Source organism: Haliotis asinina, chromosome 1, assembly GCF_037392515.1.
Source record: "Haliotis asinina isolate JCU_RB_2024 chromosome 1, JCU_Hal_asi_v2, whole genome shotgun sequence".
Classification (NCBI taxonomy): domain Eukaryota; kingdom Metazoa; phylum Mollusca; class Gastropoda; order Lepetellida; family Haliotidae; genus Haliotis; species Haliotis asinina.
In genome coordinates, this window is record NC_090280.1 from 21948670 (window position 1) to 21972684 (window position 24015).

General features: G+C 39.1%; 2 protein-coding genes across 2 annotated transcripts in view; both read right to left on the bottom strand.

The window, feature by feature from the left end:
* LOC137288864 (small ribosomal subunit protein eS25-like) overlaps positions 1–24015 on the bottom strand; it is a 222276-nt gene that overhangs the window by 25004 nt on the left and 173257 nt on the right. The window lies entirely within an intron of this gene.
* Positions 610–23323, bottom strand: LOC137288832 (V-type proton ATPase catalytic subunit A). The gene is made up of 15 exons (XM_067820815.1): positions 23241–23323; positions 17086–17179; positions 16558–16686; positions 15215–15304; positions 14523–14644; positions 13675–13812; positions 12433–12584; positions 11624–11786; positions 7024–7132; positions 5923–6160; positions 5246–5453; positions 4695–4754; positions 3990–4084; positions 3572–3743; positions 610–3236 (listed from the first exon to the last, which is right to left on the bottom strand). Exons 1-15 carry the CDS (start codon positions 23241–23243, stop codon positions 3144–3146), a joined length of 1866 nt encoding a protein of 621 aa, XP_067676916.1. The 5' UTR covers positions 23244–23323; the 3' UTR covers positions 610–3143.

Here is a 24015-nt window from a genome sequence, read left to right on the forward strand (position 1 = left end):
AGTTGATTCCCCCAAGTTAGTGGAGAAATTCATTGTCAGTGTGACCATAAATATATTTATAACATATAGTGAAGTAAGTCTAAACTTTTGATGGGTAGTACACTATGGAGTGGTCACTCCTTGATGATGTGTTATTGGCGTCAGCTGTAACGAAAGGTAGGTGGCACTCTCTCTATACACCATACCATAGGTGTAATTTGTATTGTCTGTTTGCAGTGAAAATGTACTGATGAATTTCACTTTAAACAAAAAGTAAATTGATTAAAGTAAAATTAAGAGTGCGAATCCTCATAATTTTACCTTGCCGACTGAACACTAAAATCTCAGAATTTTATTATCCCTCACAACGCGTTTTACAGGGGGTATTAAAATGCACTCCATTCATGCGTCTGTCCATGCACATTTGTCTTTTCCAGAACAGAACTTCAAGACCATTCACTATTTCTTCACCAAACATTGCACATAGATATCTGTATGATATTTAACTCCAGTAAGATTCATACTCCCAAACCAACATACAGTTGCCACATTCTTAAATGTTGAACAACATCCAAATTCTGTGATTTTATTATTATTTTATTATTAAGAACAACCCACAGACGCCATGTTGTTTCCAGCATATTTATTTCATGATGGTAATATCATAGCCTGTCAACTCCACCCTCTTACAAAGCAGCAGCAAAGACGGGGCACATGACTGACAGGTGGGTAATGGTGGGCTCATTGAACACCCAAACTAAGGGAGGCAACTCCTCCATCAGGTGATCACTAGATCAAGGAGATATCGGAACAATATTTGACAATCCTTTGCAACTATTTTACAATTCCATACCAGTTTGCAGAATATTGATACTATCAAAGGGAGATTACCATGTCATGAAGACAAACTAAGGGATTACACTCATGACTAGTACTTTCACAGTCTTCTCTGCTCTGTGATTTGCATGAAGAAAAACAAGTTCAAAGACTTTTATTCAACTAATTCTGCTTCAAATCACTCATGATGACATTACAATGATGATTATTTGGGCCTAAATCTGCTAAAACCACGGTAACAATAGTGAAGAGTGTTGCTCCATGCCACAGTGTTGCAAAATGTTTTGCTGCAACATATGCTAGTACAAGTAATGACACTATACAGTATTCTCCTACTCTCTTATACATAGTGCATCAGCTAAAGTATGTGAACATTCAGTCACAAAATTTCACTTCTGAACTATACAGTGACACTTGTAATAAATATCAAACAGCATTCATTGTTAAAAAAAATGGCTCTCCATTCTTGACACACTCATAGACCTACAAACTTCTTAAGCCCACTCATAACACATTGGCTGCAGTCCAAGTTAAGAATGCTTAGGGCTACAAACGTTTCAAGAATAAGGGCCCTGGTATGTGTACATAATTCTTTGCATCACGTCATTATGGATATTATGAAAAGAGCAAGAATTTATTGTTCTGTCGGACATGGTGCGAATGTGGAGCATGACTAGCCACGAACTTGACATAAAGCAGCTTTCATGAAATGGTCCATGAACTAAATTACAAAATGACAAACATCAACAAATGCTCAAAGTGGACTTGCATGATAAGATAAGTAATCAGCATTCTGGGAACAGATGGTAGATGTCAATAAATCCTGCAAGTTTAAATAGAAAACCCAATTTTGGAAATAATTTACATATATATTTTATTTACTTGAACTGGGCTCTCATAACATAAATAGTTCTAATTTTACCATTACAAAGCTACAAGACATTCAGTCTTGTTTCAGAAAGATTAATACAAAGACAGATCTATTATACTGTAAGGAAATGATACTGAAAAAAATCTTAATTCATAATATCAATATGTCCCCGTTTGAACATCATGTATCATTTGGAATACAAAGTGTCCTTAATTTTCACCAACAAACAAAATTTCTCATAATATCACTCTGAACATATTTTCAAACATATGATGTAAACAGTGGGTTCCATGAATCAACAATAGGATGGAATGGTTCATCTCAACAAGTACTCTGGGATGAAATTCTTACAAACAAATGCTCCAATCCAAACACAAACACCATTTTCGGAAACTCCATGCCCTGATCGAACGGTATTGACATACACGATCACAATACAAAACTCACAATTTGTGTCATTCACTCAAGAAACAATGGATTTCAACTGTAAGACCCAACATGCTCTAAATAACATTTGTCTGATGAGACACCTTAAATTTTAATGCAGTCTGTTATTCACATTTTACCTGTTTTTAACATTTTAAAAAAAATGTTTGCATTAGTTCATGAAATAATTGACCTATATCAACCTATTACACTTCGTTAAACATATTCAGCTGAAAGTGACTGACTGCTGAGATGTGTTGTCAAGACTGTTGTATTTGTTAATGCCATGGAACTGACACATTTCAGTATATGAATTCATCTTGCTAACAATTGTATAATCAGTTAACAAATATGCTAGCAGATGCATCATCAAAACCTCATAAGCCAATAAAGCAGAAGAAATACTGCAGTCAAATATCAGTGGTGTCAGGCCAGTGTCTCTCTCAAAAACTGAGCAACATCTTTTGTATTAAGAGTTGAGTTATTGTCACAATATTTCTATAAAATATTTCCTACGCTTCAGCTACCCTTCATTGTCCTGTGAGTCAAAGCTGACATGGGATATACGATTTGCTGTAGTTTAATTTGGTGATGAAGATGTTCAATTTATACATACAAAGCTTTTGAATCTTGATTCAATCATAATACATCCATATTTACAAAATACCCGCTATCTACAGCCATTCTGGGAATACAGTCTGCTATATTATGGAAACTATGTCACCGATACTTCTCTGACACCAGATACACACATAACTATAAAGTAAGGCCCAGTTTGATTGAAGACAAGCAATGTTAAACCAGGATACTTCATGATAGTGAAGAGTTGGATTAAAGGAGACCGAAGAGCCTGAGCTAATTACGACTTGACAAATGCTAAGCTCGACATTTGATTCTATGCCTTTTTGTAAAACATTCACAAGGAGACTCAGAGGTGTTGCACCTACGTGGTGTATTCTAACAGAGAAATATGGTCAACATTAAAAAACACAGCCTTTGTATCACATGGTCAGGTGACCTTGACCTTAGTCTAATCCTCTAGATTCCTGAATGCTGTCTGCATCTCCTCGTTGAGTTCATCGAAGTCTTGCTTGATCTTTGCCTCACCGTCTTTAACTGGGTCCTGGAATGAGGACAAATATAGTTTGGAAAATATCAGACAACCCAATGATCAACAGCATGAGCACTGATCTACACAAATCTGATATGACAACATGTGTCCACCAAGTCAGCAAGTCTGCCCACCTGGTCCTGTTAGTTGCCTCTTACAACAAGCATGATTTGCTGAAGACCAATTCTAACATGGATCTTCATGGGTTGTTGGTACTTGTGACCTCCACAGTGAAGAGGGTTTAGATATAAAGTGTTCATCCACCATGGAACAACCCTCACACTCTGGTATATGTACCAGTACTTCCTCTAACACACAGAAGTTGCTTCTGAGACTGATAGACTGACCTTGAACTTCATACTGCTGAGTTTGTAGAGGATGTCGTTCATCTGATCTCGGATGATGGCCCAGGTGATTTTGTTCTCACTCTGTGCTGTGCTCTCCACGGCATGTCGAGCCAGGTCATAGAAGGCGATGATGTTCTTCAACATACCCACTGTCTTGTAGAAGGGGCAAAACCTAAATGGAGCATAACAATCAGTCAGTGAGCCGAAACAATCATGATTACAAATAAATTAACTGAGCTCAGATTTATCAACACCTGATCAGGAGCTTATATTCTGTTCCATGGTCCTAGTTAGAAACAACTTAGAATTCACAATTTAAAAACATAATTATGTCATATATTATTTAAGTACCAACTTATATGTTTGTTTTGCTAAAGTCATCACACCAATCACCATGATGTAGGGGAATTCCACTCACCTGTCATATGGAGTGTAGCCGTTCTGCTGCAGGTAATCGTCCTTGATGAGTTTGGCAACCTCCAGGAGGATCTTGTCTGGCTCAGCCAGGGAGCCCTGTGGTAGACAAAGATAGACACAGTTGTAACAAGTTTGTCAAAACACCTTAAGTTGTTTTGAACAGCATTTCAGTTCTATCAAGACATGTCAGTGTCTGATGCAAGTCCTACTTGTTAGCAAAACCTTTGAGCATACTGCTGACAAATCTATGAACACAATTAGAGAGAGAACCTGAATATGGCAGGTCTCTGAGTCACCCAGGGGCATAACTTTCACATTATTTAGCCATTCAACAGGTGAGTGAGTGAGTTTTACGCCAATTTTAGCAATATTTCCGCAATATCACTTCCATCCAATAGAAATTTCAAGAGATAGTGTCTAGTCAAAACGTCCACATTTCAAGTCTGTCCTGGAACGTTTGTTTGTCTGTTGTTTAAATCTGCACACGTTAATATTCGACTTCTGTCTGAAAATCACTGGACTTGATAATTCATCGATACATATTTAGAGGACAGATATGTGTGATGCAATGACATCCATCCACTGACCCACCTGATCCCATATTCACCTCTGCCAACAAACACAGGACCAATTCCCAGATATTCAGGAATATGTTTTATGGATATTCTTTACTGGAAAACATTGAATGAACCCGCAATGCATATACCTTTCCAACTAGTTGTACAATTTCTGAGACATCTTCCTCCTCTTGCAGAATCTCCTTGCACTGTGAAAGAGAATACCCATAGTGAAGATGGAAATAATTTGGTTGGTAGGCCAACTTAACATTTTTTCCAGGTATTATTCTTCTCAGCATCGCCCTGGTGCAATGTTATTACCGTTTTTTCAGACTGTAATAAATTGGGTCTGAAATGACTAACCTAATAAGCATTGTTCCACACATTTGGGGTACGATGACATGCATCAACTAAATCAGTGACCCTGACCACCGATCTAATCAGTTGGCTTTTACGTCAGGCACAGGTTTCTGGAGACCAATACTCTATTCAAATGAGGATGCTATGATACCCCATCTCTCCATTACAGGTAAATCACATTAAAATAGCTCCACAAAATTATGTAGCCAAAGACCAAATCTCTTTGAACGTTTATGAAACAATCTTTGAACAAAATGACTGGCATACGAGTTAACACATCAATAACCATAGTCTTAGTATCCAAGATCAATGTTTTATTGGGCATAACTAGCTCACATACCTTCTTCCTAAGTGGCACAAACTCGGGGAAGTTCTTGTCATAGAACTCATCGAGTGCCCGCATGTACTTGCTGTAGCTGATGAGCCAGTTGATGGAAGGGAAGTGTTTACGCTGAGCTAGCTTCTTGTCCAACCCCCAGAACACCTGGACAATACCCAGGGTCGCAGACGTCACAGGGTCGGAGAAGTCACCACCAGGTGGAGACACACTACAAACAGACAGAAATCACTGATGGGGAGGACAACACACGTCAAGGGAGGTAATCAGAACATTCCAATACAGTAGTGTCATTTTTAATCCTCTCTAGTGAGGATTACTGTTGTTTGGTAGTTGTTCAAATTTGATACAATATGACCTGTACCAACAGACACCTAAACTTTATTTCTTTCAACTAAGGTCTTTCAGTGGCAGAAGTTGGGAAGTACAATACTGGCAAACATTATGGATAACAAGTTCTTTTATTACGTGGGTGCCACGTTTTGATATGGATCCTTGTATTGTTGTCTTGTATTGCAAGCAAAGGCAAAAGAATCTGTATTGAAATGAAACATAAAAAAGTTTGTCAACATACAAATTATAAGAAGTCTCAATGATGTTAAGTTTGAACAGTGAGCACCCCACAGGACTATATACATGGTGTGGCTACATGACAAATTACTACATGACAAAGTACTTACGCTCCAACAATACTGACAGAACCCTCTCTACTGGGGTTTCCGAGACATGTGACACGACCAGCTCTCTCGTAGAAGGAGGCCAGACGAGCGCCCAGGTAGGCTGGGTAGCCGGAGTCGGCAGGCATCTCTGCCAGACGACCAGAGATTTCTCTCAGAGCTTCAGCCCATCTTGATGTGGAGTCAGCCATCATGGACACATTGTAACCCATGTCACGGAAATACTCAGACAGCGTGATACCTGGCGACAATCATTAAGTGGTGTGTGGATGATGGTGCAACTGTCTTTAATAAGGGCATCCAGTCTAGCTACTCTTTCAAGTTTAACTTCAGGCATGTTGAGAGTCTTCAGATTTGTGTCAACTGGGTATGGTTGATTCCAGCGCTTTACCCACATTATGTTGCAACCAATATGTCACAGAAGATGAGTTAATGGGAGAAACTGTGGTTTAAGTAGGCTTTCAGTTACATTGTGACACTCTCTAACACAGATACAGAGCTGACAAATTAAGAGTGAGTGAGTGAGTTAAGTTTGTTGCCACTTCTAGCAATATTCTAGAAATATCATATGGGTGGGGGTGCTGGAGACACCAGAAATGGGCTTCATACATTGCAGCCATGTGGAGAATCGAACCTGGGTTTCTGGGGTGATGAGAGAATGGTTTAAGCACTAGACTACCCCAACGCCAGACAAGTTAAGAAACATAATCAGTATACTGGGTAATAACATTTGTGTTAAAGGCCATGCCTATCAATATTTCAGCAGTATAACTGAGGTCTGTAAATAATCAAATTGGAGTGACAAGCGAATACTTTAATCACTAGACAACACCACCAGCCCATCCCTGAATTTAACTGTTTCAGGTTGCAATCCATATTTTTTCGTAAGGGACAAGGGAGGTAACTCCAAAGGTGGGAACTGCAGTTTGGCCATGTGCTTTGCTGCGATGACATGGATATAATGTGGGGAAGAGGTAGGTAACTGTAGCAGGGACAGAAAGCTCATTAGGGAGAGGGATGGTATTGTCGGGGTGACAGTGTACCCTGGAGTTGGTGAGAGTTTCCCCATGGTTGGAGAATACACTGACTGGCTGGTGTACCCACCTGTGTAGATGGAGGCCTCTCTGGCAGCTACAGGCATGTTAGAGGTGTTAGCCACAAGGGCGGTTCTCTTCATGATGCTCTCTGGCTTGCCCTCAACCTCCATGGTCAGCTGAAACAACATCTCAAACATCAACACACTGTACTCCACAGATACAACCACATCTCAACCAGCAACGCACTGTACTCCACAGATACAACCACATCTCAACCAGCAACACACTGTACTACACAGATACAACCACATCTCAACCAGCAACACACTGTACTACACAGATACAACCACATCTCAACCAGCAACACACTGTACTACACAGATACAACCACATCTCAACCAGCAACGCACTGTACTACACAGATACAACCACATCTCAACCAGCAACGCACTGTACTACACAGATACAACCACATCTCAACCAGCAACACACTGTACTACACAGATACAACCACATCTCAACCAGCAACACACTGTACTACACAGATACAACCACATCTCAACCAGCAACACACTGTACTCCACAGATACAACCACATCTCAACCAGCAACGCACTGTATTACACAGATAGAACCACATCTCAACCAGCAACGCACTGTACTAAACAGATACAACCACATCTCAACCAGCAACGCACTGTACTACACAGATACAACCACATCTCAACCAGCAACGCACTGTATTACACAGATACAACCACATCTCAACCAGCAACGCACTGTACTCCACAGATACAACCACATCTCAACCAGCAACACACTGTACTCCACAGATACAACCACATCTCAACCAGCAACACACTGTACTAAACAGATACAACCACATCTCAACCAGCAACACACTGTACTCCACAGATACAATCACATCTCAACCAGCAACACACTGTACTCCACAGATACAACCACATCTCAACCAGCAACACACTGTATTACACAAATACAACCACATCTCAACCAGCAACACACTGTACTACACAGATACAACCACATCTCAACCAGCAACACACTGTATTACACAGATACAACCACATCTCAACCAGCAACACACTGTACTAAACAGATACAACCACATCTCAACCAGCAACGCACTGTACTACACAGATACAACCACATCTCAACCAGCAACACACTGTACTACACAGATACATCCACATCTCAACCAGCAACGCACTGTACTACACAGATACAACCACATCTCAACCAGCAACGCACTGTATTACACAGATACAACCACATCTCAACCAGCAACACACTGTACTACACAGATACAACCACATCTCAACCAGCAACACACTGTACTCCACAGATACAACCACATCTCAACCAGCAACACACCATACTCCACAGATACAACCACATCTCAACCAGCAACACACTGTACTCCACAGATACAACCACATCTCAACCAGCAACGCACTGTATTACACAGATACAACCACATCTCAACCAGCAACACACTGTACTCCACAGATACAACCACATCTCAACCAGCAACACACTGTACTACACAGATACAACCACATCTCAACCAGCAACACACTGTACTCCACAGATACAACCACATCTCAACCAGCAACGCACTGTACTACACAGATACAACCACATCTCAACCAGCAACACACTGTACTCCACAGATACAACCACATCTCAACCAGCAACGCACTGCACTCCACAGATACAACCACATCTCAACCAGCAACACACTGTACTACACAGATACAACCACATCTCAACCAGCAACACACTGTACTAAACAGATACAACCACATCTCAACCAGCAACACACTGTACTCCACAGATACAACCACATCTCAACCAGCAACACACTGTACTACACAGATACAACCACATCTCAACCAGCAACACACTGTACTACACAGATACAACCACATCTCAACCAGCAACACACTGTACTACACAGATACAACCACATCTCAACCAGCAACACACTGTACTCCACAGATACAACCACATCTCAACCAGCAACACACTGTACTCCACAGATACAACCACATCTCAACCAGCAACACACTGTACTCCACAGATACAACCACATCTCAACCAGCAACGCACTGTATTACACAGATACAACCACATCTCAACCAGCAACGCACTGTACTAAACAGATACAACCACATCTCAACCAGCAACGCACTGTACTACACAGATACAACCACATCTCAACCAGCAACGCACTGTATTACACAGATACAACCACATCTCAACCAGCAACACACTGTACTCCACAGATACAACCACATCTCAACCAGCAACACACTGTACTCCACAGATACAACCACATCTCAACCAGCAACACACTGTACTCCACAGATACAACCACATCTCAACCAGCAACACACTGTACTAAACAGATACAACCACATCTCAACCAGCAACACACTGTACTACACAGATACAACCACATCTCAACCAGCAACACACTGTACTACACAGATACAACCACATCTCAACCAGCAACACACTGTACTAAACAGATACAACCACATCTCAACCAGCAACGCACTGTACTACACAGATACAACCACATCTCAACCAGCAACACACTGTACTACACAGATACAACCACATCTCAACCAGCAACGCACTGTACTACACAGATACAACCACATCTCAACCAGCAACGCACTGTATTACACAGATACAACCACATCTCAACCAGCAACACACTGTACTACACAGATACAACCACATCTCAACCAGCAACACACTGTACTCCACAGATACAACCACATCTCAACCAGCAACACACCATACTCCACAGATACAACCACATCTCAACCAGCAACACACTGTACTCCACAGATACAACCACATCTCAACCAGCAACGCACTGTATTACACAGATACAACCACATCTCAACCAGCAACACACTGTACTCCACAGATACAACCACATCTCAACCAGCAACACACTGTACTACACAGATACAACCACATCTCAACCAGCAACACACTGTACTAAACAGATACAACCACATCTCAACCAGCAACACACTGTACTCCACAGATACAACCACATCTCAACCAGCAACACACTGTACTCCACAGATACAACCACATCTCAACCAGCAACACACTGTACTACACAGATACAACCACATCTCAACCAGCAACACACTGTACTACACAGATACAACCACATCTCAACCAGCAACACACTGTACTCCACAGATACAACCACATCTCAACCAGCAACAAACTGTACTACACAGATACAACCACATCTCAACCAGCAACGCACTGTACTACACAGATACAACCACATCTCAACCAGCAACACACTGTACTACACAGATACAACCACATCTCAACCAGCAACGCACTGTACTACACAGATACAACCACATCTCAACCAGCAACGCACTGTATTACACAGATACAACCACATCTCAACCAGCAACACACTGTACTACACAGATACAACCACATCTCAACCAGCAACACACTGTACTACACAGATACAACCACATCTCAACCAGCAACACACTGTACTACACAGATACAACCACATCTCAACCAGCAACACACTGTACTCCACAGATACAACCACATCTCAACCAGCAACAAACTGTACTACACAGATACAACCACATCTCAACCAGCAACGCACTGTACTACACAGATACAACCACATCTCAACCAGCAACACACTGTACTACACAGATACAACCACATCTCAACCAGCAACGCACTGTACTACACAGATACAACCACATCTCAACCAGCAACGCACTGTATTACACAGATACAACCACATCTCAACCAGCAACACACTGTACTACACAGATACAACCACATCTCAACCAGCAACACACTGTACTACACAGATACAACCACATCTCAACCAGCAACACACCATACTCCACAGATACAACCACATCTCAACCAGCAACACACTGTACTACACAGATACAACCACATCTCAACCAGCAACGCACTGTATTACACAGATACAACCACATCTCAACCAGCAACACACTGTACTACACAGATACAACCACATCTCAACCAGCAACACACTATACTACACAGATACAACCACATCTCAACCAGCAACACACTGTACTCCACAGATACAACCACATCTCAACCAGCAACGCACTGTATTACACAGATACAACCACATCTCAACCAGCAACACACTGTACTACACAGATACAACCACATCTCAACCAGCAACACACTGTACTACACAGATACAACCACATCTCTTACTCCAATATGTTGACAACTGTTCGTTTACTAACTCTCATGCTACTACAGGTAGCACCATTCAGATTTAAAGGGGGTCAAAGAAAGATTTTGCATCCATGTTATTCGAAAATTAACAAAAGAGTTGTGGCATGACCCATTCATCTTCTGTATTCAGAACAGAGTTATGAACTGCCAATCGTCAAGGTATGCAGTCGTCCATGGTCACTGTAGTCTGACCTCCTTGCCTCTTACAGTAAACTCACCTAAAATATGACCTTGACTTGACCTTGACATTTGGCCATGAAAAGGCACACTACACAGGAGAGTTCAATCTTTTAAAGTGTGGAAGGCATTTTATCTACATTATATTTTTTTTCACAATGAAGATATTACCTGTGGGAAGTCTCTGAGTACTTCTGACATCTCGTTTCCTCTCTCCCCACATCCGACATAGACGATGACATCACTGTTGGAGTACTTGGACAGGGACTGGGAGATGACAGTCTTGCCACACCCAAAGGCGCCGGGGATAGCTGTGGTCCCGCCCTGTACACATCTGGGAAACACACCAACAAACCCTGTTCATACATGAATCATATTCACTGCATGTACGAGACACAGACAGTCTTCCCATTCTGCAACTTCAGACACAAACAAGCACCTGCGTTGAGTGAAAGTTAACCCAGTCACATGACCACCGCTAATAATAGTCCATACATTAACGGTAAAAGATACTGAAAATTTATATGCAAAAAATAGGTTTTCGGAGGCAAAAAGGTTATCCTGGAAATCGTCTAATAAGCCAAGGTATAAGTATGACTGCGAACAGTCTGGAAGACAAAACAGATTTCGCTGGAGACTTTTTCTAACCTAAGGTCTCACTTGTATCACAGCAAACATATTTTAGTCTGAAATGTGAGGCTATCAATAGTATCATGTGACCTACGAAAAGATCAAGTCGAGAACTCTCTATCCAGGCAAAAGAGATTATGTACATAAAACAAAGACACAACTTACAATTCACAGTCTAACTTCAGGCAAGTGTCAGAATCTGAGTCCAGTGAAACTTAACTTGGATATCACTAATTCTGGCACAGAGTCCATTATGTCGGAGAACTAATCACTTTGTAAGCCAAAGAGTTACTGTGACTGGGCAGAGCACCATATTTAAGTCTGATATGTGAGGTTATCATGTGACCTACGGGAAGAGTGAGTCGAGAACTCTCTGTCCAGTCAACAGTGGGTAGTTGGCAGCCAGCTTGTCAGCAGATGGTCGCATCTGACGCACGGGCCACACCTGTAACATTGTGTGCTTGGTGCGCTCACCGTCAAACTCTGTCTCCAGAATCACTTCCTGCAAGGAGACATTAGAAGTGTGTTATTCAGCTGTCTTATGCACAACTCACAGGGGTCAGCATGTTGTAATGACCTGCTGACTTACATATTTTATACAACATATTTGGTGGTTGTACCTCACACACAGTTTGATGTCATGATTGCTAGTGTCAATCTCTTAATATCTCGTTGTATTTTGTTTCCATGTTATCAAAATATCTGCAGTTGACTGCAATATTATGTGAAAAAGATGACAATGCCAAAGCAAAGAAAAAGAGGAGTTGTTGGATAAAAGATCTGATTCTCTGTCACGCCATGCAGAGAGCATAAAATTATCTCAATGCCTTGAACTTGAAATTGAAGATAAAGAGTCATCAAAAATCTTTCTTCAAAGAAGATGAAGCAATGTTTCGCAATTTTATGCAAACATTTACCACAGGACACCAAAACATAATTTGATTTGCAAGGTCACATCCAGCTTACTGAATAACCACAACAGGCTCTACACACTTCGGCCAGTTTGTACCATTTGTTGAATTAGATTAATCACTCAGCCAATATGACTAGGTCTAATTCGGGACATCATTTCGACAGGCCAACCCATGAGTCCGCTATTAAGAAAGATTTCAATGAGAGATCTTGTAAAATCAGTTATAACTATCATCATGAAGATCAGAAGAGAAGACATGGGGGATTTAAATTATTATCAATATATGGAATTTGATACAGAAACTATTCATGGAAATCAAATTTCTAAGGGGCTAAGTTGTTTTGAAAGTGAAATTCGTCAGAATACAGGTTGGTGTTTTTTCAGTAGATGCAACTTAGCATATCAAATGAGGCTGCTCTCATCAACAGGACAATGGACTCAATGAAATCTGGAAAGAAACCCTGAAACTTGAACTTTAGGGTTAGGATATGGAGAGTGAGTGAGTATGGTTAAACACCGCTTTTTGTGGCGGGGAGACACCAAAATATGCTTTACACATTGTACCCAAGTGGGGAATCAAACCTGGGTCTTTGGCATGACGAGCCAACACTTTAACCATTAGACTATCAGACACTATCCATGTATAGCCCTCTGTGAACATGGGAAAACATCAACTCACATTGACATCGTAGGATCCTGGCTCAGCAATGTACGTGACGGTTCCTCTTGCCTTTGGAGGAACCATGATCTTGTGCTTGATGAGGATGTTTTCATACACCACACCGTAGATGTCGCCACCTGTCACGTGACTCCCAATCTGATGAAGAATGAAGTACATATGCAATCATTTCACATGCAGGGTCTATAAACAGTATCATGCCAATTGCGGATCAGTGATATGAAAATTAAATAGAGCTATAACAATTTGTCTATAAAGTATCTGCTGACATCTCTGTCTATGACCAAGATGAATTTTGTCACAGATTCTCAAGGCAAATACCATTAAAATAAACGTTCTTAAAACTTGACGTGTCATGTTCTGTTATACATAATATTACTCACGTTCTCTAAACATTATATAGCAGACGACAGCTATGAGTGATATAAGGGGGAGACAACTAATTTTACTATGCCAGATGAACTCAACACTGACAGCTATGCATGACAGCAAAGGGATATAATCTTTCACTGGTTAATAGTTACCTCCCATGATACAGGTTACTATGAGATAAACTGAAAGTTTGTGCAAGAATCTTTTGATCACATATAATCAAAACAAGCGATTCTGACAAATTTGATGAAACTACATGAATACTATCAAAAGGTACATTGTTATGGTAGAAGAGATCTCATGACAGGGGAGATAATCACGACATAAGATGATGTCTAAGCATAAGAACATACGTGTAATATTTGGAATTAAACTCACTAAAGTACAGTGGAACTCAAATCCTAGTAGCAAATATAACATATGTAATGGCACTGTGAATTCAAAGCATAAGAACATTAAAAAGTAATTCTATTCACCCTGATGTTGAGGGGTTCAAAGTCCCACTTCTTGGATCGGTCCAAGGCTGGTGTGTTGATTCCTTTGGGGATGTAGATACTTTGTGTCAGCTCGCAGATGTCTTCTAGCGGACGCTGGATACCTGCACACAGTGGGTAAGTGAGAATGGTTAAACACCACTGCAAGCCATTTTCCACCAATGTCACAGCAGTACTGACATCACTTTAAGTGAATGAAACAGTAGATGCCTGGATGATAGTGAGTGAGTGACCTGGCTTTTATGCCACTTCAAGCAACATTCCACCAATATCACAGCTGGGGATGCCAGAAGTAGGTTTCACATCATTATAGTGTCCATGTGGGGATTCGAACCTAGACCTTTAGCATGATGAGCGAGTGTTTTAACTTCTATACTACCCCATCACTCCTCAAGAGTGAGTAACAGAATAGTTAACAAGAGAATGTTATTGGATGCAAGTCAAAATAATTGCGCAATAACACAACAGGATTAAAAGCAACAAATAGCTTAATGTTATTGTATGCCAGTCACAATATCAACATCAGCGAAACAGGGGGTCCAGTACTTGTACCTTAAGCTTAGGAGGTGTCATTCACATTGTAGATGACTCTTCATGAAATCATCATCACCCTCCCTTAGCCCAAAATAACAAACCGTCCCTCAGGACCAAGAGATGCACACGCACTATCTTACCGTCAAAGATGCTACCCATAATTCCTGGTCCAAGCTCAACAGAGAGAGGTTTTCCTGTTCTCAGTACAGGGTCACCCACAGTCACACCAGCTGAGTTTGTCAAGGTGGAAATAACTCCAAGTAATACCTGCATGTTCCCATCAGCACTCTACAGGTTCTGTATGTCCTACATTCTTCCATGTCTCACAAATACATACAAATTTACTTACAGATGTCAGATTTTCATAAAAATTCTAGACAGCCTTGCTCCAGATGGAAACAAGTGAGGGTTCAGATCAATCAACACAGTAGTCATATCACAGAAACAATAAGATGTCTCACATGCTATTGCAGTGTACAATTTTTTTTAAAAATCAAAGCCAGACAGCTGGACTGGTAATTTTTCAAAGTCCAGCTGTCCGGAAACAAACTTCCCTGTCCTGTTTTCAACAATAAAAAACAAGAAGAAGACATTGATATCCCCGCAAAGACAAATTACTCTTCTTTAATGTGTCTACTAGTAATGTCATGTCGAATGTTTTGAAACTATTGCAAAGCGGCAGGAGAGTATTGAAAGGTTTGCAAGTTCTGCTCCTTAAGAGGCACTATGACCTACTTCAGTCAAAGCCAAACTAGTTGCCATGGAAACGCAAAAAATAAACCAACTAATATTTTATTCAGACATCCAACACTACACCACTACTGCCTACTTTGATGAAAAAATATTGAACAGTTTTAAAGTTCTGCTCCAGGAAAGAGTACTACCACCAATTTCAGTCAAACAGTCAAAGCCAAATTTGTTGCCGATTTAATGCAAAAACATTTATTTCATTCAGAAATCCAAAACTACCAAAATGCACCAATACACCACCAGACCAATCTATGTGCCTAGTTGAAGAAGAAATACTGAAGTGTTTTAAAGTTCTGCTCCGAAAAAAAAGAGCTAAAAGAATTCCAAATGAATTCACATGCTTCAAATACAAAGTAACACCAAGATATTGGCCAAAACATGATGTTTATCTCCAATTTATATCATGAAGTGATTGTCACTCTTGTATGTTTCCATATCAAAACTATCATAAATATGGAACATATGGAGAATTAAAACAATGTTTTATGCATGCCAAAGGCTTGCAGAATACAATTGGTGTTCCTAATATTCGAATGTTGTGATGTGAAAACACACTCATTTTCACTCATATTAAGTGATAAAGAGGATAAAATAAATTACTGCCTCAATCCTTTAAATAATGACAGACAGTTTGTACCTATAAAGCAGTTATGTTTATCACTGGTATTTCACACACTTAGCACTTGTGTTGACAGAAGCAGTCTAGGACTACAGTTTGTTCAGTGAAGGATACAGGTGTCTTCGTAGACCTGGATGGTGGCCATGTCACCCTCAAGCCTGATGATCTCCCCCACCAGCTCAGCATGACCCACACGTACCAGCTCGTACATAGCCGCGCCAGACATCTGCTGCGCCGTCACCACTGAAATATGTCACCATGGTTACAAACATATTCACAACATTTATATACAATATTCCACATAGTGAGTCAAGTTTTACTCTGCTTTTAGCAATGTTCCGGTAAGATCATGACGGGGAACACCAAAAATGGGTTCACACATTGAACCCATGTGAGGAATTGAACCTGTGTCTCCAGCATGACAGGCAAACATTTTAACCACTATGCTACCCTACCCCTCAAACGTTCCAAAAATAAAATGCATATGAAAAAAATCTTAATCCTCATGGTATCAACATTTTCAAAATACTTGAGAGTCAAGGGGTCTTTGTTTGCAAATCCTAACAGAGAAGGTGCTATCAAAACTGAACAAAGGCTATTTCAATTTGTTAATATTGCAGTTGATCTTCCCTCTCCACTTACCAGGGCCAGATACAGCGTAAACATATCCAAACATGGACTCCTTCTCATTGTCCCCAATCTTCGGCATACGCCGTGCTCTGTCCATTCCTCCTGCCTGAAAATATATAAAGACAAGAGTTTAATACAAGATAGCAGACAGTTAAGATATGTATACAAACAATACGAATTTCTCTGCTACACAGTGCTCGCTTTAAAAGATGTTAAGCTACATGCACCAGGTCCAACCTAAGACAAAGACCTAGCTGCACCAACCGATTTCCTGTTGCAATGTAGTGGGATAAAACATCACAGGTTTCAGTGCACATAACACATATGTCAGTGATGTAGTACCCATGAAACCATAGCAACAAAGAGAAACAGCTAATCTCTGTTCACAAGAGCTGCTACAGCCGAGATTTGTCTATGAATAGTAATATTTGGGTGCCATCACTATTCAAAATTTAGAAGAAAATGAGCTGACACATTTATGCTTATAGTGTTAGATTTATTGTTGAATTAGATGCACCTTGTGCATCTACACTAATATGTAGATTGTAATACTGGGTTGCAACAATGCACTTAACAAAGCATTAAATCGAGCCCTGTGCCATGTTACATTTTAATTTCTCTGCATTCATTCATTCATTCATTCATTCATTCATTCATTCATTCATTCATTGACAAATACAGTTCATTGTAGACTTTTATTCATTCATTCATTGACAAATACAATTCATTCATTCATTCATTCATTCATTCATTCATTCATTCATTCATTCATTCATTCATTCATTCATTCATTCATTCATTCATTCATTCATTCATTCATTGACAAATACAGGAGTTCATTGTAGACTTCCACCCAACCTGCAACACTGAGCTGCTGAGAAACAGTGGTTAAACACTTCTTAACACAGGTCCCAGAGCAGACTAATCCTTAGTTTCTGAACATATATGATTTTGATGGATACAAATTAACCCATTCAAATTGAAAAGCCCCACGGAGACCAGAGATTTCTGAACCTGAGCAAATCTAGACTTGCTTCATTTAAGGCTTTAGCACTGCAAAGTCGGGATGGCAGTAGAGAAAATAATGTGGTTCAGGGACTGTGAGATAGACTAGTTCTAGGGGCTTCGAGGTCCAAGCAAGCTCATGTTTTATTACAATTGTTTGTATAGTAGACAATACTTGTCGGGCTCAATGGACAGCTCGCATGTCAAACACCCATACTATCAGGACATGGTGTAGACAATACTGCTGTCAGGCTCAATGGACAGCTCGCATGTCAAACACCCATACCATGATGACATAGTGTGGGCAAACATTCCACAGATAGAATATTTAAAGAGTTCAAAATTCTTTGTACTGGGGTGAGTGAGCGAGTGAGTTTCATGTTTACTATCAAAAGTCAAATTCCATCATAAAAAACCATCAATGGTTTATGTGTACATGCTTGTCTCTGCACCTGTGTGTGCTCGTCTATGTGAGATGAGCAAGGGACGTGCATTAATGCATGATTGTCACATTTCCTCATTATCCTAACAGCTGCCAATAATTATAGCAATTTCTATTTTGTTTACTGCCTCAATCAGTAAAATTCCATTTAAACATCATCATGAAACTAAAGGTATTTCTATCCCTCCATTTCAAGGCCTAAACTTGGATCATATCAGGGGCAGATACAGCTTTTGGAGAATGGGGAACACACTATTGAGAAAAAGTGTGGTGCACTCTTCATTTTCACCTGCATTTCAAAGGTCATTTAAGAAACTTTCAGGACAAATGGGGGATGCACACACCTGCAACACCCAGCACTCCCCGCACACCCACCCTTCTGGATCCATCTATGCAGATTAATTCTGTCACATTGAAAATTTTAAAGAACTCTGCAGCTATTCAGGCATTCAATGTTTCAGCATGAATATTAATGAGACACATCCAAAAAGTGTCTGATACTAACTTAGTGACCATCCATACAATAGGAAAATTCAAGTTACTGTCCAATTGTTGCCGATACAGTATTGCATTCAACATGTCAGGAATGTATGCAACCAGTTATGGCCGCGTACCAGTTATCGTCACATTATCATTATAGCGTATTCGTATATCTGATCATATCAAATCCATTGTTTTTCCAAACGAGATTTTCAGAAAGATGAAGGATATCCCAAATATTTCCATAGCAAGTAAAAAAATAATCCAGCTAAAAGAAAAAAGTTTGTTTTTCTCTAACATAATAATAGCAGGGTCGGGGGATCTAGAGTGAGCAGCATAGCAAAGGGTGTAACATTTATGAAAATTTTTTAAAATGATATATTATAAATCGTGTCATTGATAACGAAGCAGTATTTCTTTATTGTTTTGCATATAAATTCACACAAAACATAATTACAACACCATTTGAACATTTCTTCGTTCAGACCATCGGCTGAATTGCTGCACTGTCAGTTGCCATGATGAATGCTAGTTCAGGTGCATTGTTAAAATCAGATGTGATTTACATTATAGTTCCTTTCAATAGACATATCCACACATAACATTTCATATCATCCATTCAGGATGACTTGACAATTAGCTCTTGTCAGCATTCATCAGCATTCACAATGAGAGTAGGTTTTGCAGTTTTAAATTTCACATTTTAAATAAAATGCTACTTATGAAAGGTGCTCAATATGTCAAGGATGGAAAGATGGTAATTTAATTACCGATTGTTAATAGCAGAAAACATATAATCACTTTAGGTTTGAACATAAAGTTTTATTTAAAAAAGAAAGTGAAATAAACTCTTACAAATATGTATTTTTTTTCAATAAAAAATTTCAATTTATTCATTTACTTATACTTACCCTGACTAATACTAACGGCTCTTGCATATGAATCAAGGTAGAGTAATCTTTTGAAATTTACAAAAGCTTGTCAGCAAGAGACTTTTTCCCAAACAGACAAAAGTCCAGTATACATTCTGCATAAACAAATAGATTCCTGAAGTTTAAATTTAAAGTTTTATTCATATACAAATAAAAGACACACAAAATCCTGAATTTTGTGAAAATTACAAAACCATTGACGAATTTTACATTCTGATAAAAAAAGGAGACTTTCTCTCAGACAGACAAAGTCCAGGCAACACTGCATTAGATGAGGGACAACGACCTATGTTCTATTACTTGCCAAATCCTAGCTAGATAACCACTCCCTATCTGTGTTTATTTTGCAACTACAGCATCGTAATATCTACACTCGTGGAAGTTTTCTTGTCAAAGTCACCTTCTAGTTTTGAAGCTTGGTGACTTGCCTGTGCTGCTAGGGAGATAAAAGTATGTATTGACACAGAGCCAGTTAAGTACATCCAGACATGACTAGAGAGCAGTGCTTAAACCACACTCTGTGATTCTTGTCTACATTGTCCTTCTTAGGAGTATATATGTATTTAAAGAAATTTCCTTGCTGTCTTCAGCTTAACACTCATATTTCCTGTTTGGATTAGATGCAATTTGTTTGAAACAGTTAAACTATTTTGTATTCTCATTTGACTTAACTTTACAATTTTGGATTCCATTCCTAATTATTTTGATGAATATTTTGAAAATATTGACTATGCATTACCAAGTAATTTTCTGTATTCAGTTCGAATTACACCCTCTCAAATGCGTAATACTTTTGATACTTTTCAATTAAAGTTCTAGAGATTACAGAAACAGATTCATAATTGTATGATTTTGGGGTTGCTGGAAGGGTCATGTTTCAAATATCTGCATCCATGGTGACATGAGATATGTGTATTGACTTTGCCAAACATAATTTAGTGGCAAGTCACATTTCCCAAATTAGAGTCGAGACCTACGAAACATTTGTAACATTACGACCAATCGTGTCTGTATACTTTACCATGGGCTTACGAATAGCACAGTGCTACAAACGCTTTATGGATAGTGACCATGAACTGCAATATTGCTGACTTCAGGTTAAAAACACACTACACAATGCCACATCACAATGGCTACACTCATACTGTACCCAGGGATTATGTGAGACAAGTGACTGTACCAACCAGCTTTTTGTACAACTCCATAACAATGCATGAGTCCTTGAGAAACATACAGCATGTTCTGCCTCCTGGGATAGACGCAATGCTTTCACAAACAGTTTGAAATCAACAAGCTATATGGGTATTCAGATTCCAAAAATAATTTGCAATCTCATATACAAGGATTTCCTGAACAATTTGTGTGGATGTTTAGGAATATGCTGCTCTTTTGGTACCCCTCGAAATTAATCAGTTAAAAAATACAGTACAGTCGAATTGCTTAGAAATAACACTTGAGGACACCATATTTATTCTTAAATAAGCTCTTGATTATGAGCACCTCACATCGCTTGTGGCATTTTAACAAAAACATTGCTTCACATTCAAATTCACATATGAAAGCTATGTTGTCCTAAACAACAGTAACAACTGAGCAAATATAGAATTTCTTAAGAAAATTATGTACTTAAAGTCTCAAAATGAGCATGCCTAAAGATATATACAGGATCTTACCAGTCCCTAGATTTTTTATGCTCCTTCTGCGCTGAGACAGTCATAAGTACCAAACATTAACATCAACTTATGACCATCTTTGTGCTAAGAGAGCTTTGAAAATCTAGGCCCTGGATTACAAATGGATATTTCTTGGCCGACAAATCTGAAAATTCCGGGACATTAAGTATTATAAGTGTTAACAATTCAATCAAGTTTTAAAGCAACAATTCAAGCCTGTTCCAATCTATAAAATGCAAATCACTTCGCAAATTTCATGACTTTCTTTACAGAATTCTCAATTACACTTGTTAATTCTGATTTAGGGAGTTTTACTGCTACTTTCTTCATACTTCGGACAAATATTGATCTTTGATACAAAATATGTGTATTTACATTGTACTTCAACTACTGACTTTTACTTAAGACCTGTGGGAAGTATTGATCTCTGATCTGACCTGGATAAAATCTGTGCATATACTTCAAATATATAAATATATCATCTAGGTGGGGTCTAGTTAACACCCATAGGGAGTAAGTCAACCAGGATGTGAGCGGTTGTTCGAATACACCTGGGTGACCTTCGGCAAGACAGGATTCAGGATACATATCTCCTGTTTTCAAATACATAAACAAAAACCTAGTTTGAGTTTTTGTGGGGTTTGTTTTGGCATTCCAGTGTTTGGGATTCATCTGTATGGGCAGAATATTTCTGTTAGAAATGTTTGAATAACAAGCTGCCTTACAATCCTGTCTTCATTTCCATGAGTTCAAGTTTGTTTAATAGGTTTTTTGGATTAACAATGTCTTGTTGAATAAATTTGCACAGATATTCTAATGTCTTTATGTAGGTAACTTGAAACATATTTACATATTTTGTAGTCACTTTCATCAAGATTTTCATCAACTGATTGAGGGTGCCTATATATCTCAGTACGACGTCCATATTGGATGAGTGTAAGTTACGATGACAATCACTTATCGAATTTGATTGTAAAACATAGATTAAAAAGAGTGTTTACAATATTCAATATATGAAACACAGATATTGTCTATAATAAATATTGAGAAAATGCAGACCAGTTTTAACATCTCAACCTAAATGAGATTCAACCTCAAATTCAAAATGACTTCTAGACTCCGAATTATATCAGTTGTTATTTCTGAATATATGAAATAGTTCGTCAAGATGACTAACAGAAACATCCCTAGTTAACAGTATGACCTTCGCAGAAGTCCTCATCTTTATTGCATGTCATAGCAATGTGACCGTCAGCCCACAAACACGTATTTATTTGTTCCACATATGTCGTTCAGCTGAATATTTTAAAGCTGGTAACAGCTGTGGCGTGGATAAACGCGCCGTCTTTAGGATTACACTTCCTAAAACCATCACTGACGTGGGATAATTAATGATCACTTGAGAATTATCCAATCAGCGGTCAATCAATCAATCAATATTAGAAAGAGGAGGAAGTTAGAATTTGGCTATGCGGTATGAAAATATACACTAGATTTTCTCTCAAAAGAGGTTTTGTTAAAGCACTTCATATGAAATGCAAACAGAACACTACAGTAACAAAAGCAGAAATTAGTTAGCAACTATAAGTATTAGATTCACAAAATAAAACCGGCACTCGTGATAGACCAACTCACCATGTTGATGTTCCTAAATCATGTGATCTTGCCCCTCGTAATATTCCGGGAAATGACGCGAGAGAGGCCGATTTTGACATATCGTACGTGCCTTACAACATATTACATTTGTCACTAGAGAATACGGTACTCAGGTGGACTTTGATTATTTCTTTGTAATTACGAACATCTAGTTAACTCTCTTACCGTGACATTTACTAAATATGGAGACATAATAGGTCTTCACTGATGAAAATAGACTTAGTTTTAGGACAGATTGCATTTTTGGCCACATAATTCATATATTCAGCGTTATAAGTTAAGGATCTGAAATAAGTGAACACATATCGCGCAGCACAAAAACGGTTATTTGTTGTGAATTAAATGAGGTTAAATGTTGAAAACCGGTGTCATGTAACTGGGTTGCTATCACTATGATGTTAACACAAGGTCATTAGTCCGGACTAGTACAATATCGAGCAGTCACCAGCACACAGCAGTTTAACTCGAGCACTAGTCTTGAATGTCAAACATCGCCAAACACCGACTATTTTCCATTTACTAAATTCGTGCATTCAGAGGGTTAATGTTCATGAATGTAAATCAGTGAATGTCTCATCGTAATAATTTTCAACGTAATCAGGTTTACTGATATCCGTGGAATGAAGCGGTGTATTATCTCCTAACTTAAAAGGTATTTCTTCCGAAATTGAAACAAAAATGAATTCATCCCTTCACTCTCATTCTGCAACAAGGACAAGACAACAGCGCAGAACTCGAGGGAAGCTCTTTCTGA

Bases quoted from the DNA above. Each gene is read 5' to 3' on its own strand.
- LOC137288832 (XM_067820815.1), bottom strand. The intron at 12,585-13,674 runs GTGAGTTGATGT...GTCTCCTTGCAG, and splicing joins CAGGATCCTACGATGTCAAT to GAAGTGATTCTGGAGACAGA. The intron at 3,744-3,989 runs GTGAGTGGAATT...TGCTCCATTTAG, and splicing joins GGCTACACTCCATATGACAG to GTTTTGCCCCTTCTACAAGA.